At 40.4% G+C, this 15,188-nt stretch overlaps 1 protein-coding gene across 2 annotated transcripts in view; it reads left to right on the top strand.

The window, feature by feature from the left end:
• The window catches only part of ctdp1 (CTD (carboxy-terminal domain, RNA polymerase II, polypeptide A) phosphatase, subunit 1), a 113,759-nt gene extending 99,603 nt beyond the window's left edge, over positions 1–14,156 (top strand). For both annotated transcript variants that reach the window (XM_079652698.1, XM_079652697.1), the window contains exon 13: positions 12,183–14,156. In XM_079652698.1, coding sequence (XP_079508824.1) covers positions 12,183–12,369 — 187 coding nt within the window. In that variant the 3' untranslated portion in view covers positions 12,370–14,156. The remainder of the gene's footprint in view (positions 1–12,182) is intronic.
• The last annotated feature ends 1,032 nt before the right edge of the window (positions 14,157–15,188 follow it).

The raw sequence follows: 15,188 nt of genomic DNA, 5'->3' as shown, positions 1-15,188 counted from the left end.
TTATGCGACACATTGCAGCTAACATTACATAGAGATGAGTGGCCAAAATAATGCAGTTTTCTTGTATGGTAGAACAGGGGGTCCGCGGGGTCTTAAAAAGTATTAAAAGTTAATAAATCAATTTAGCAAAAATGAAGGCTATTAAAAAGTATTAAACAGCATTTTCCAAGGTATTACATTTTGTAGCTTGTTTTCAATAAGTATATAAATGGTCCAAAGAGGTTGTATTCTACAGTCTGCCTGAATGTAATCATTGCGTAGGTGTGTAGTGTGATTCTGTGTAGTTTATTTATGGCATCCCGTTGGATTTGACGTCATCTGAACAGGACATCGCACGCTCACTGCTTGATAGCGCGCAAAGGTCCGTTTACGCCGGTTGCTAAGCAACATCGTTATGGGGAAATGCAAGTCTGCGTCCAAATGGTTGGAAGATAAGGAGGAAGGACAATCAATACTGTATATAGTCAATGTGAGGTAAAGTGTGTCGCCAAGGTAACCGGTTAAAACTCCAAGTGGCGATGAGGTCTTAAAATGTATGGAAAGGGTCTTAAAAAAGGTCTTAAAAGGAATTACATCTGACTTCAGGATTCCTTCTTAGACCCTGTAGAAGCAAGAGTATGTTATTTCCTTCAGAGTCTTGAACCTTTTCGACATGCATTTGCCTTTTTTAATTATTACGTTTATTCTGGTTTGTTTTGTATCTTTTATTTTAAATGTATTTATTTTGTGTTTTGTGAGCTTATCTCTCTGTACAGCTCTTTGGTCTGAAGGTTTTAAAGTGCTATATAAATAAAGTTGGATTGGATTGGGTTTTTTCACTCAATTTAGTATATTCTTAAGCTTTACGACCGATATAATCTTCATGTTAATGCTTAGCTTTCCAATATCTAAAGTCTGTGTTTTAGAAAAACACCCATTTGTTAATGGAAACAGATATTGCTTGCTGTAATCAAGTCTTTTAGAGATATTCTTTTCAATACAAGATTCCCTCTTTGCTTTAACAGTCAGTGCCGAGACATGCCAGAGGGATATTAACACAAAGGAGGAATTTTTCTAAGAGCGTCCTTCCTAAAATCTCTTACAACATGTTATTTTCACAAGGCATTAAAAGGATGCTTCAAAAAACAACTTAGTTATTGTGTTAATCCTTGTTATTGCACCGTCATGCATTTCTGTTTCTCATTTTTGTTGCGACACAGTAGAAAGTCGGCTTGTTTTTGAAACGTTGCTTTAAAGAACTGACACGTATCTCATAAAACCCCCACACGTCCTTTCATCCTCCTGTTTGTCAGTTTTCATTGCAGGATAATATAATGAGAGTCAGGGGAAGATGATATCTCTATGAGAAACAATCGTTTAACTGCACTGCTTATCAGCTCGCTGCATATTGAGCTGATAAAAACATCAGAGGGTGTATAAAGCTGAATACATCTGCCTTTGACACATCTGCTTTAAATGATGTGGGATTATAGGGGACAGCCAGTGATGAAAAGTGACCTGCAATGCTACTATCCCTCCCGCAGGCTGCAATAAGTCTGTAAACAGAAAAAGCATTGGATCCACAACTCCTTTTGAGTTACAGAGACATCAGCTCCTATTGTAACTTATCGACTCGAGCATGGAAAACGATTGTGAAGTCTGAAAAGAATACTGTATTGATCGTATTCAAGGTCCGTTATTCATGTGTTAAGTATAGTCTCTTTCACACATGCACCGCGTCCCTGAACCTACCACAGGAAACTGTATCTGAGAACACGAAGGACCAAATCAGTTCATTTAATGGATAAGGGTTAGCCAATGGACTCGAGTCCTTACCCAAAGGGATGGAGTTCCAGTATCTCTGGGTTTTTTTCTCGAGTGAGAGGACAATGGAGCAGCGGTAGCTTTACTGGACCATTGTCTCAAAGAGAGAGAAGAACCAGAAGGCAAAGCTCTCAATCTATCTGTCCATCTATGGTCATGAAGGATGGGTCGTGACCAAAACGGACGAGATTGCGGATCCAAGCGGCTGAAATGGGTATTTCTCTCGAGGGCGGATGACATCTCCCTTGGGGATAAGATAAGTCTGAAGATACTCGAAGTAGAACCGGTGTTTCTTGGCGTAGAAAGGAGCCAGTTGATGTGGTTTGAGCCTTCTCCGAACCCTGGATAAGCAGTAAAAGATGGATGGATTTAGGGTTAGGGTTTGAGCCAACTCCAAATCATGAGACAAACTAAGTCACTTTAAGAGACTCATGTTAACAACAACGTAACAAACCAGCTACATGACAGCTTTTGTGCCATGTCTTCATACTTAATTCCTTTATTTCTGATTTGAGAATATCCGAACCTGATTGCCAAATACTGTCCGTAGATCTATTGGAAAAAGGGTTTAAAATCTCTTGTAGGGTTGCAAAGGGGCCGAACATTTCCGGTAAATTTCCGGAAAGTTTCCATGGGAAGTTAAGCTGGGGAATTTTGGAAATATTCGATGCAAAATTAAACAAAACAACATGACATTTCAACATTTTTATTTTTTTTAAGTAGAACAGAACAAGTTTTAATTATTTTATTGAACAATTATTTGTTTCATTGAAGAACGAAAACAGGAATGTTGAGTTAAATGTTACTCATCCACCCCAACCCCACTCATTAAAAAATGAAACAAAATGCACCCCCCATCCAAAGATCCCCACAAAGTCCCATTCAAAAGGTTAAATGAAAAGAGCCCTTCTCCCTCCAAACAGTCCCTTTAAACATGCACATCTTCCTTCAAACGATCCTCTGCATTTTCGCTAAACCCTTTCAGTCAACAGGCTCTTCCTGGGCCTCATCAACATCACACTCAGTCTTCCTCTGTAGTGTCACTGTCCAGCCTTGTTGAGGATGGCTCTGTCAGGCTCAGAGAGGTTTTGCCCGAATGCCAACCAGTTTTTCCACGCTCACATTTATGAGCCTGTTGCGAACCTTTGTGTGGTCTCAATAGCAATGCAGTATGCAGTGTGCTATGGCATGGATATTCAAGTGTGCTTGAATGGCACCTGTTTGTTTTAGTCAAGATTATGCTAAAATATACTTTCCCCAACTATGTTTAAGTTCCCTATGAAGAGCCAACCTTCAATTTAGAAAATTCCCAGTTTATTCCCGTTAATTCCCGTGGAAAGTTTCCATCTTTGAAAATTCCCGGAATTTTGCAAACCTAATCTCTTGGGGTGAGGGCTTTGGGCGCTGACCCTTTTAGACTGTAAGAAAACCTTGCATTAAAAAAAAGAAGATTTGAGTCCTCGAAGTTGAGTTCATTATTGAGTTCATTACCTCCCTCGCTCGTGCTCCATTTCTTCCTCTTTCACACTTTATTTCCTCCGTTTGCCGTTTTGCTCTAAGCTGAGTTGTCAGTAGCTTTTGAAGTCTTTTCTTTTTAAAGGGCTTCCTCCTGTCCTAATTTTTCTCTGCCTACCTCCTCACCAGCCCTGGATTGAGATGCCTTTGGTAGAGTTTGCAGTTTTGAGCTTCAGTAAAAGCTCACTACTTTATCAGATTCAGCACTGATGGCGACTATTCATCACAAGATTAAACTGTTCTTTTGTCCGATCTGTTAAGTCTTTCCCCGCCTTAGCCCTACTGAATGCTCCTCTTGGCCATGTTAGTGCTGCCTGGACTCAAACAAACAGTCTCATGGAAAGACATCTTGACTCGGGGCAGATGCCATTTTCCTAACTTATATTAGTCATTTTGTATCACTTATAAAACTGTAATGGTGTGTTGAGGCTGTTTGTTCACCAGCAGGCGTTCAGCAGCGTTTCCTCTTGACACCCGTAAAGCAATCATAGTACATAGAGATAATAACATCTCAAAGTAATAACCTTACCATCTGTGTCTATAATAACACACTTTTGCATCATCAAATCTGACATTTGTGGTATTTTCTGAGGAACAAAATAGAGTTTTTTGCATGAGTTTAATTTCCTACCATCTGGAAGGAGTTGGAAATGTCAGATTTCACCAAGAAGGTTACCAGTTTTCTCCCAAGTCAATGACCTTTAGAGTAGGATAAATAACTAGAACTCCACCTGATGATTATTAGTTGATCGGTGGGTGCCGCCTCAACACTTATGATTAATAGCAGGTTGATTTAAAGTGCTCTGAATTATGCAGCTGTCAACATTTTACAACTTCTTGACAAGCCAGTGTTTCTGTATTGTATCTCACTGATACATATAACCAAGTCTAAACTCTCCTCTACCACTAAAAGTGCCGCTAAAAGTGCATTGTGCACATTGCTATTCTCTGCAATGTCACATGGTCCTTTACTCAGGGTGTCCGCGTGGTCTTAAAAAGTATTAAAAGTTGATAAATCAATTTAGCGAAAATTAAGGCTATTAAAAAGTATTAAAGGGCATTTCCCAAGGTGTTACATTTTGTAGCTTGTTTTCAATAAGTATATAAATGGTCCAAAGAGGTTGTATTCTACAGTCTGCCTGAATGTAATCATCGCGTAGGTGTGTAGTGTGATTCTGTGTAGTTTATTGATGGCATCCCGTTGGATTTGACGTCATCTGAACAGGACATCGCACGCTTACTGCTTGATAGCGTGAAGGTCCGTTTTTCGCCGGTTGTTAAACAACATCGTTATGGGGAAATGCAAGTCTGCGTCCAAATGGTTGGAAGATAAGAAGGAAGGACAATCAATACTGTATATAGTGAATGTGAGGTAAAGTGTGTCGCCAAGGTAACCGGTTAAAACTCCAAGTGGCGATGAGGTCTTAAAATGTATTGAAATGGTCTTAAAAAAGGTCTTAAAAGGAATTACATTTGACTTCAGGATTCCTGCATAGACCCTGGTTACTGCCAAAACTTCCACTAAGATTTCCAGTAAGAAGTACCATTTCAATGAAGGTGTTTTGACAGAATTGATTTGAAATCCTGATTAAAACACTGATGATTTGAGCAGATTTGTTCCACATAGAAAACAAAGATTGTTAGTTTAAATGAACACTACCAGATCAGAGATAGGTGTATGAGATAATACAATATTTACAGTGAGTGTTTTGTAAGATCCCAACTGTCTGATCAGCCATAGTGTATCCAACAAATAAAGGGTAACAACGGGGAAACTTATGATAACTTAGAATTTTTGTTTCTGGAAAATCTTTGGGTTACAATTCAGGGGTGCCCATTACATCGATCGCAAAGGTAGTGTGGGTAGATCGCATGGCATTAAAAAAATAAAATAATAATTACATTTTTTTTTTTTTTTTAAAGTTAGCCTATCATCCATCCTTACTATGGCATTTGCCACAGATTGGGCAGGGGCGGCCCTGTAGGTAGATCTTTTGGGCTTTGTCATTTTAAAAGTAGCTCCCAAGCTGAAAAAGTGTGGACACCCCTGGGTTATATTGTCTTTCAAGCTGGTGATCCATGTCACCTTCATCTCTCCAAAATTGGTTTGTAACCCCCCCTCTCCCGTTTGGTATTTGGCTCAGCCTTCAACCTCTCCAGGGAGCCACTTAAAACAATAGGACTGCACTTTATTTAAAGGGAGTCGAGCATTAAAGCATACTGAGGTCTTTGAAGGATGAATTCATCAAACCCTTTGCGCTTTAGGAAAGGTGAGATGGTAACTTGAGTGTTCAGATGCCGCCATAGGAATTTTGATTATGTGTTTTCAGGATTTGATTTTGAATTTGTTTTTCAATGTGTTGATTAAGGTGCCATTTACACAAGAACAAAACGGGTTGGATCTGCATAGTTTCTCTTGCTTATAGCCCTTTCATTTACACGAGGCCGTAACAAAACGATGGAAACGGACCCCACAAACGATAACGTGTCCCAAGGTGGATAGATTTGCAAACGAAACGCTCTGGGGGGTCAAACGAGTCCGTGTAATCCCCTCTATACGATCATTTCCTGGAAAAATAACGATAGCCCCACCTCTCCCCGCCTCTGCTGCTCACTGCTGTAGCATGGTCAGTAGCTACTGCTAGTGCTACTGCTAGTGACCATGCTACGGATGTTAGTGCAAAATCTAAAGCTCCTCTACCACAACCATCAGCAGCAAGTGGACATGGAGAATTACATGAACTACTACATGTTGCTAAATCCACCGCGGGGCATAAACAGAAGGGTAGCCATGGCAACATTGCTCCGGGGTCTTCTTCGCTGCTTTTGGTGTATTTTGTGGCGGTTAGTTACAGCGCCACTTACAGTCCCGGCATATGTACTACAGCGTGTCCAGCGTTCTCGTGTGAACAGACACATCAAATGAAACGAATACGTGTGATTTTTTTTGAAAACACATTCTGTGCCTAAATGCAAACGTTCCCGTGTGAGCGGCACCTAATAGATTTAGTTGTCATGTAATTAGTTGGTCGATCAATTCAACATTTTGCTCCAGACTGAAATATATACAATTTCTAATAACTACTATTGGATGGGTTAAACTTAATTCCTTTATTGTCATCATACAAGTTCATGAAATGAATATCAGCAATCCATATCCACATATTTAAGCAGGATGGTCCTAATAACTTTCAAGATATTCAACCCCTTGCTACCTGCAGATGTGTGGTATTTTATATGGAGTATCTCGCAATGGCGTAAAGATATTCATGGTCTTTGGATTTCTTTAAAATGATCAAAGCAGTCTCTAGGGTGGCAGTAAACCTTTGGCTGCCTTTTATTTATCCTCGCTCTCTAGGTGCGTTTACGGGATTGAATATCCTCTATGGTGGCAGAGGGCGATGGATTTTGTGTTGTCAAAGGGTAGGTGTTGAACTTTCAAATATTTGTCCACTGGGATCTTTTAAATGTAACGTAAAGGCCACTGTGACTGAGTGAATGTTACTAGTAACGTAAGTACATCATTTTATGACATGATGAAAAAGATGTATTAGATGTTGATTGGCACGTTGAGTGACTCGCTTAGTCAACTCAGTATTTGTCCAAATACCTATGCAGCAATTTGAATTGGTCGATCCCTTTTTTACAGAGCTGTACAATTAATCAAAACGCAGTATATACTATATTTGTTTGGTACAGATCCTCCTTTCAAATATCCTGACTGTGGTTGTTTTTGTTTATTTCTCAATAACAACATTCCCAGTCTCTGATTTCAGTCAAAAACAATCGCAATTAGTTATTTTTTACCAAATCGTGTCGCCATAATCCCTACTTCTTACCAGAATAAGAATAAAACATGTTGTTATGGTGGAAACTTGCAGCACTGCTTCCCTTCCTGCAATAAACGATCCATCGTTCGTTTTTTGTATCGGCCTACTTTTGCAGCTTATGAATAAAAAGTTTGAACCATTACTTTTTCAAGATCCAAATGAAAACTCAAGTCGTACATTTCCAGATGTGGTGACGTCATGTGTTGAAGACGACTCTGTCAGAGGTGTGTTTGTTCAAATGTAAATAAAGCTGAGGCGGCCTTCGTAGCGGCGCAGTTTAACCAGCAGAAGAAATGTAATAAAGAAGGGATTACAACTGAAGCCGACATGAGTGAGCGTGGTGGGAGCATGTGTGTCTGTGGGTGGTTGGATTAAAAGACGAGGATTTAGATTGGATGTAATGATGCGAGGCGGAAAGCGATGAAGGACCTCACCCCCGCTGTCTCAACTGTTAATATTTGGAAATGAGAGAGGGATGGTGAGGTTTGTCAGCGTGTACACGGGCATCATTTCTACTGGGGGCGCTGGGGAAATGTCTCCATCCCTCTTGGAAATGGCCAATTTTGCCCCTCACCACTTTGCATTAGGATCACTTGTTAAAACTGTTCTGGAAATAGTGTGCACAATGAATTGTACACTTTGAGAAGAGCTTTATCTGCACAAACAGAACTTGTACAATCTCGAGGACTGTTTAGGTGTCTTTCCCAAGTATTGCAACTTGGAACTGAGACATGTTTAATATTAGTAATAATTCAAAAGAGAATAGTAAAGAAGATATTGTTGCTTCTGCTTTGCAGCTCGCATAACTGAGTTACTGCGCTAGTGGTCAAAAAAGTATTAGAAGCATATGTTTGTATGTACATTATGTATGTACGGGAGGCACTTAGTAGTTTTATCTGAAGAAAGTGTCCCCTCACTTTCTAACAAAGTGAATGTATATATGTGTATATATATATATATATATCAGTGTTTCCCACAGAATTTGATTCTATTTGAGGGGGAACCACACCCAACGTTCTTGTTGCTCTGTGTTTCGTTGTTAGTGAGTGAAACACACCGGAGTTGAGGATCTGTGGGGTTTATTCTCCCAAAAATATAATTTACAATTCAGGCATTTAGCAGACGCCTTATTCCAAAGCGACTTACAATGACCAATCACAGGGACATTCTCCCTGGAGTAACTGAGGGCTAAGTGCCTTGCTCACGGGCACACTAGTAGTGGTGTTCCAGGCAGGATTTGAACTCGCAACCTTCTGATCATCAGCCCACCTCACTATCCATTAGACCACCGTCAAAAATAATAATAATAATTTTTTTTTAATTATGAGATCCATTTGTGGCGGACGATATTTAATTGTGGCGGCCCACCACAAATAAATCAATGTATGGAAAACACTGTATATATTTATATGCAGTGACTCATCTCGTGTTTCCAACCAGCCCAGGTAGCAGTGGCAAAATTACTGATGGTGTTACATTTGGGATTGCCTCATTTTCTCCCATTTTCCCCAAATAAATGATCATTGCTCTCACCTCCCAGCCTCACATTACCCTCTGACCAGAGCCTGGATCTCTGAAAATTAAAACTTCACGGATCATGTAACACATACGCAACCTTTTCCCTCTCACACCCACATCACACGGTCTGCAGGGGGTCCAGTGTAGCTGTCCTGTCACCTCGCTTCTTCGCAGATATTAGCTGACATCTGACCTTTTAATGAACACCCAACGGCAGCCTGCTGTTGAGCAGGTTAGCGAGGCTGTCTGACAGCACCAAACACTAATGAGAGGATCTCTTTCTGTCTCAGCAGAGCCAGTGTCAGTCCTCAACCATAACCATAGAAAACCCCCTACACACCTCATTAGCGTCATGCTAATAAGCCACTACATGCAGGGGATGTCAGAGAGAAGCTGGATGGGAGTGGAAAGAGAGAATGCATTTAGAAGCTTAGGAATCAGATTTGGTTTAATCTTTAATCCATTTGAGTTTATTCCTTGTATAATACACATCTAAGACTCTTTCCGTTTCTCTAACGGTACGTCCACACGGCGGCGTGCGTTGAAGCTTGCCGGTGGGCGTGTCTGAAGCTCGACCAACAACCAGTCACATGAATCTCCCGCCCCGGACACACAAGCACGCGGTTTGATTGGCTACAGCTTGTACTGGCATATGATTCGATTGGCTGACGCTTCCGTCGAAGCTTCAAAAGTTGAACATTGCTCAACTTTTGAAGCGAGCAACGCGAGGAAAGCGAAGCGACAGAACCACAATGCAGTTTGGCAAAGCGTGACGTCACCCCATTCAAAGTGAATGGGCAGAAGCGTTGAAGCTTCAACACACGCTGCCGTGTGGACGGGCCGTAACAGCCGACTGCAAGTGACCATATAGCATTTCATCCAGACCATCATCAACATATTGTTAGTTCTTCCCAATGCTGCTCAGAGTAGAAGTCAATGGAGGACTTCTGAAGCAAGTGCTAGCTATTTTCATTGGTAAAGTTTGGTAACACTGAACAGGACACTTCATTTTGTTATCCAAAGCTTTGTGCCAGAAACCACGTTTTCCTAGAGGATCATACCTGGAGTAGCAAAGATACAATTATTCCACAGTCATTACATTGTGCAATCAACATTTACTTCCTCATGATAAGTGAAATCCAGAAGCTTGTCTATTTGATGATCTTCACAGTCACTCATTGTTCTGGAAACTTTACAACCCAAGATGCTTGTGGCCTGTTGGGTTTGCAATGGATTCTTTAATAGAAATGTAAATGAGTTTTTGTATTGATGTGGTCATCTCGAGTGATTCAGATCTTAAGTCCATTTCTTTTTGCCTCATTTACACTTTTATTTTAATGAGATTTCTTTCCAAAGGCCTTATCGTCTTATCTCGTCCTCTTTGTTCAATCTAACTATCTTTTTCGCCCCAGTGTTGGTTTCCCGATTGAATCCCTCGTCACTGCTGTACTTTCTTGTGTTTTGCTCTTTAATATTGGAGGGCTTTACATCCCTTTGTGCATGGGAGGAGTTCAGCTACAGTCTGTAAGGAGAACAGGCCTTTGTTAATTGCTTCATGTGGTTCTCAGGGGGACAGCCGGTTCATAAAAGTTGTTCACTTTCTTTTAATGTTTTAGTTTGGAGAGCAAACCCTACTGCTTTCATTTGCTTTTGAAACAACTGGTCTATTTTTTCCCAATGTTTAACATCGAGAGCTCAGTTTTTGCTTCTAGCTGGAAAACAGAAACGGGTTTTGTCATCGTCTTCACCAAAGTGATTAATTAAACGAGCCTCTGGTAAAACAACGTTTCAGGGCAAGCAGGACATTCCAAAAAGCTTCCATTTTACTGAAATAATTTCAAATACTTTTCTCAGGGTCCAAAAAAAGTAAACGCAGATAGCAGACCACTTGATTAGCCATTGGAGCTAACTACATAGCAATATAATTTGGGTGCAACTTGCCAGCTGACCATACCAGGTGACTGTTAGCACGCGAGCAAACAACTTATTTATTACCTTAGTAGTCCAAGAAAACAATGAACAAGGGTGAACATTGTTCGATGGGGCATCAAAATTATTCAATACATGAAAAGTGGAAACTTTCTTGCCGAGAGGTCAATGGGAAAGTTGGCTGCACTTGCATGTCTGCATGCCTTGTACAGCAGGGCTATTCAATTAGTTTGGAATGGGGCCGGTTGATGAAAATGATCCAAAGCAAGGGGCCGGGAAAAAGATGGCTTGAAATATGAGCAATCAAATTAAGAGCTTCAGATACAGTAAATACTACAGCAGCATAGTGGAGTGCATATATTGTGTTTAAATCAAACAACATAGCCCAGAGGCCTTTATAGATCTAAATGGCGAGTTCAGAACTCAGTAGGCCTACCTGTGAAGCTAATTTAACCATCAACATCATTTGATTTGATTTCCTATAGGTGAAATTATCTAATCATTCACGCAGAGATGCAATCAATGAAAGTTTGTCGCTACAGTAGCTAGTGGGTGGGTTCGAACCCGAGCTCGCCAAAGTTTTCAGGCAATGTCTTCCCCTCCATCTCTCAATGTAACACCATCTCTGGAATAAAGACACTCTGGCCAAAAAAAAAAAGTAGATTACTTTTTAACATTATACTCAAAGGGCCAGTAAATATCGACCCGGGGCGCCAATTGAATAGCCCTGTTGTACAGTATGAAGCTACAGCTAGCAACTAGCTTAGCACAAAGACTAGAAATGGAATAAAGCGTTGCTCCATTAAAATCCACCAAGCAGCACCTCTAAAGCTCACACAAAACTCCCATGAAACCTCAAAATGACATTACGTTTAATGGCTTGAACAAATACATTTATAACACGTACATAACAGTGAGTATAACTCAGTAAGTGAGCTATGGGGTTTTTCCCACAATGTCAAACTATTCCTGTCACTATTGTTGGGGAAATATTTTCCAAGGCCCATAACTTTGACCCAGTGTATCAGTTCTGTCCTGACTGAGCACACGCACCTGTAACCTTGGTGCTGTGCTCTCAGTGTTCTGTCTCCCTGCTCCTGCCTGTTGGCATCAGCTGATAGAGGTGTTCTGATTCATGTTGATTAGTCTCTCTGAACTAGCTAAAGACACGGGTCTGGGGTAGAGTTCTTCAGAATTGACGTGGCAACTCTACCGTGAAGTCAGAACCTCTGGCTCTTTGACTTGTGATGTGAATTCTCCGACCGAAGCTCCTAAATAAACCATCAGTGTTTGACATCAAAGCTCCAGCTCACCCCGTGTCTCCTTTGAGTCGGTGACTCCCACTGCATTGCTACACAGAAGTTTCCCAGAGCAAGTAGAGCAGTGTGGTTCACATTTGACTCTGCTTTTTATTTTGCATTTGTTCTATCTCGTAGCAAAGCCAAAAGCACATTTAGCATTTTGGCATCACTTTAAAATAAGACCTTCATGTTTACGCTATAAATCCAGTTTCATTCTGGAGCAGATGATTCCCAGAGGTGAAGGCTTTACGGTTCTCTTTCTAAATCAGCTTTGTTATTTCCATAGGGGCCACAAACGTAAGCACGATGAAGCCAAGGAGGAGGAGGAGGAAGAGGAGGAGAAAAAGGACGATGAAGAGGAAGGATCTGCTGACGAGTCTTCGAAGGATTCTAACGAGGAAGGAGGAGACAGCAGCTCGGAGGCGGACGAAATGGCCGCTGCTCTGGAGGCAGAGCTCAATGACTTTATGTGACGAGACTCAGTCACAGGAAAAGGACAAGAGAACATCAGCCCCTTCCATCGGTACCTAAACAAATCCTATTTTTCTGCTTTTGAGTCAGTGTGTGCTCAGGATGTCTGAGCCATGAATGTGCGCTGTAATCAAAATGAATGTCCTGTACAGAAATGATGTGTCGCTGTGTAAATAAAGGCTTAGATTTGTTTTTGTAGCATTGATATACGGCCTTTTTTTTGGCATAAAACACTTGATGTTAACGTTTTATTGTAAGATAACAAAACCATAGGAGACGTCAAATTTGATACTTTTTTTCTATTTCAATTTTTTATATTGATAAGTAAAAGATAAATGGAGTTTTGCTGGTCGTACATGCCAAAGAGTTTGGAATAGATTTGCCAACGCGTGCAGCTAAATATTTTACTGTGGGTTCCAGTTTGACTTTTCCTTTGGCCTCCTCGACAGTTTTTTCAGGGTCATAAATGCAACCAGCAGATCGAGGCGTTTGAATGTGTTTTCCCAGTTCTTTGTCACCCAGGCGTTTGTACATTCGATAACATATTGGTAATGTAAGCTCTTTACGGTGCATCGCCATGAATCCAATCCAATTGAACTCTCAGTTTTTGTCCATTTTCATGTGTTTCATAAGTATTTGTCATACCACCTCTACTATAGCTGTTGTACAGTTCAGAAGAACAGACTTTAACTTAGTCTCTGCTTACGTACACTTGAGTTATAATGTAAAGCCTCCAAGGGGAAGTTCTCCCAAATTACTAAAAACCTATTTTCTCCCTTGCCCTTAGTTGTGTCTAATCAGGCAAACAGAGTGGTGCAGGAATGAGTCCTCAAACCAGGAAATGAGTCAGGATGTTACCACTTCGGTTCCCTCGTCTTGAAGTCAAATGTTTTTTTGAAGTTTTTGGGATTAGACGCCTAAAATAAGGTCTACACAAGCTGAAGAGATTCTGACGTTTTATTTTACGATATAAAATCAGCAGTAAATAACCCAGTGTTGAATTTAAAAAACGCCCGTTGCGTGAGATGAAGTCATGTGACCATCTGTAGTTCCTTTTATAACGTTAGCTTTTTGCGTAAGAAATCACAAACTGATGTTAATATGTAGAGATTCATCTTTTGAACAAAATGTGTAAGTATCCTAACTGTGGGTTTGCCACAGAATTTTTTTAAGTATTCCAAAATCCTATAGTTTTTTGTGGAGGGAACCGGTGTAATGCTAACTTCCTGGTGGGACTACAAAATGATGTCATCACTGCACCACTTTGTAGTTTAGTTTTTGAGGTATTTCATGCTTCAGTTGTCTGTAGGAAGGAAGATAACATTAGTTACTATCAGTGAGCAGAGATAGAACAGCTTCACATGGTTCAAACCAGCCTGTTTGGTAAATATAACCTCTTCACGAAAAGCATGAACTTCAGGATTTCTGTTTTTTTAGAATATATAAATCTCACTGCCATTTTAACCTCCATGTACCAAGGTTGCTTTGATTAATGTTCTAAGTAGAGTCACATCTACGGCACTGAGTTTTGTTTTTGTCTCTTTTTGTTCCTTTCCGATGGCAGGAGATCAAATGTCAGTTTGAATATATGCCCCAAAAAATGATTTCAACTTGAAAAACAACTCATGAATGTTTTCCTTTAACATCTCACCTTTTCAACCCGTTTGCTTTTGGTTGTGTTTTCTGTGTGTATAATGAGTTCCAATCAAAATTGTAAAGTATTTCCTATTCTTGACCCTGAGAGAAAAGATACTTTCGTCAAATAAAAATTTGTTTCTAAGACGATGAATTTGACTTTGTTATTTCTGCCATGACATGCATGAAATAGATCCATCATTAAACTCCAAATAGAGACCATTAGCCTTTCCTTTGCTGGCATTAGGATCATAATGGGACCACGAGTCTCCCACCAGCATACGCTACTCAGCTAATGGGATCTGTGTCATGAGAAACCAAACCAGAAGCATTAGGCCTTCTTCCAGCTTTTGTCTGATACATGTCTTGCAAATGTGTTGCAACCGGCGAATAACCCCTGTTTCTATGCTTGTTTTGACACCGAGGGGAAAATCAGGCTCATTATTGGAGCGTACAGACGGCACGAGACAGTTTGCAATTTTCGACGCAGGAGGAGAAGTACAGAAACAATCATTCCTGCAGGGTAATGTCACTGCTTTTTATACTCAAATGTCTTTTTTTCAGAAATGATTACGATGGCTTTTATCCAAAACAACTCACAATGAAGATACAAGCTTAAGAATCCAAGACTATTGTGAGTTAATGAGCTTTCAGTAAACCAAATAATTGTGCTGATCTGCATTCGCTACTGCATTTCATTTAAATTAGTAGTTGAAACAAACCACAGACGACCATTTGATTGGTTTAAATTGTTGGAGTGGCGGCAAGGTAGGGAAACATGTCATATCACTTTATCGGATCATCTTACTTTAAAGAGTCCTCTCCTGCTGATGTTCAGGTGTATATCAGTATGTAGTGTCTCTACTTTAAAGAGTCCTCTCCTGCTGTTGTTCAGGTGTATATCAGTATGTAGTGTCTCTACTTTAAAGAGTCCTCTCCTGCTGATGTTCAGGTGTGTATCAGTATGTAGTGTCTCTACTTTAAAGAGTCCTCTCCTGCTGATGTTCAGGTGTATATCAGTATGTAGTGTCTCTACTTTAAAGAGTCCTCTCCTGCTGATGTTCAGGTGTGTATCAGTATGTAGTGTCTCTACTTTAAAGAGTCCTCTCCTGCTGATGTTCAGGTGTGTATCAGTATGTAGTGTCTCTACTTTAAAGAGTCCTCTCCTGCTGATGTTCAGGTGTAT

The sequence above is a fragment of the Notothenia rossii genome (genome assembly GCF_949606895.1).
Source record: "Notothenia rossii genome assembly, chromosome: 10".
Taxonomy (NCBI): domain Eukaryota; kingdom Metazoa; phylum Chordata; class Actinopteri; order Perciformes; family Nototheniidae; genus Notothenia; species Notothenia rossii.
The sequence above is the reverse complement of the archived record's forward strand: the minus strand, read 5'-3'. Positions and strand labels throughout refer to the sequence as shown.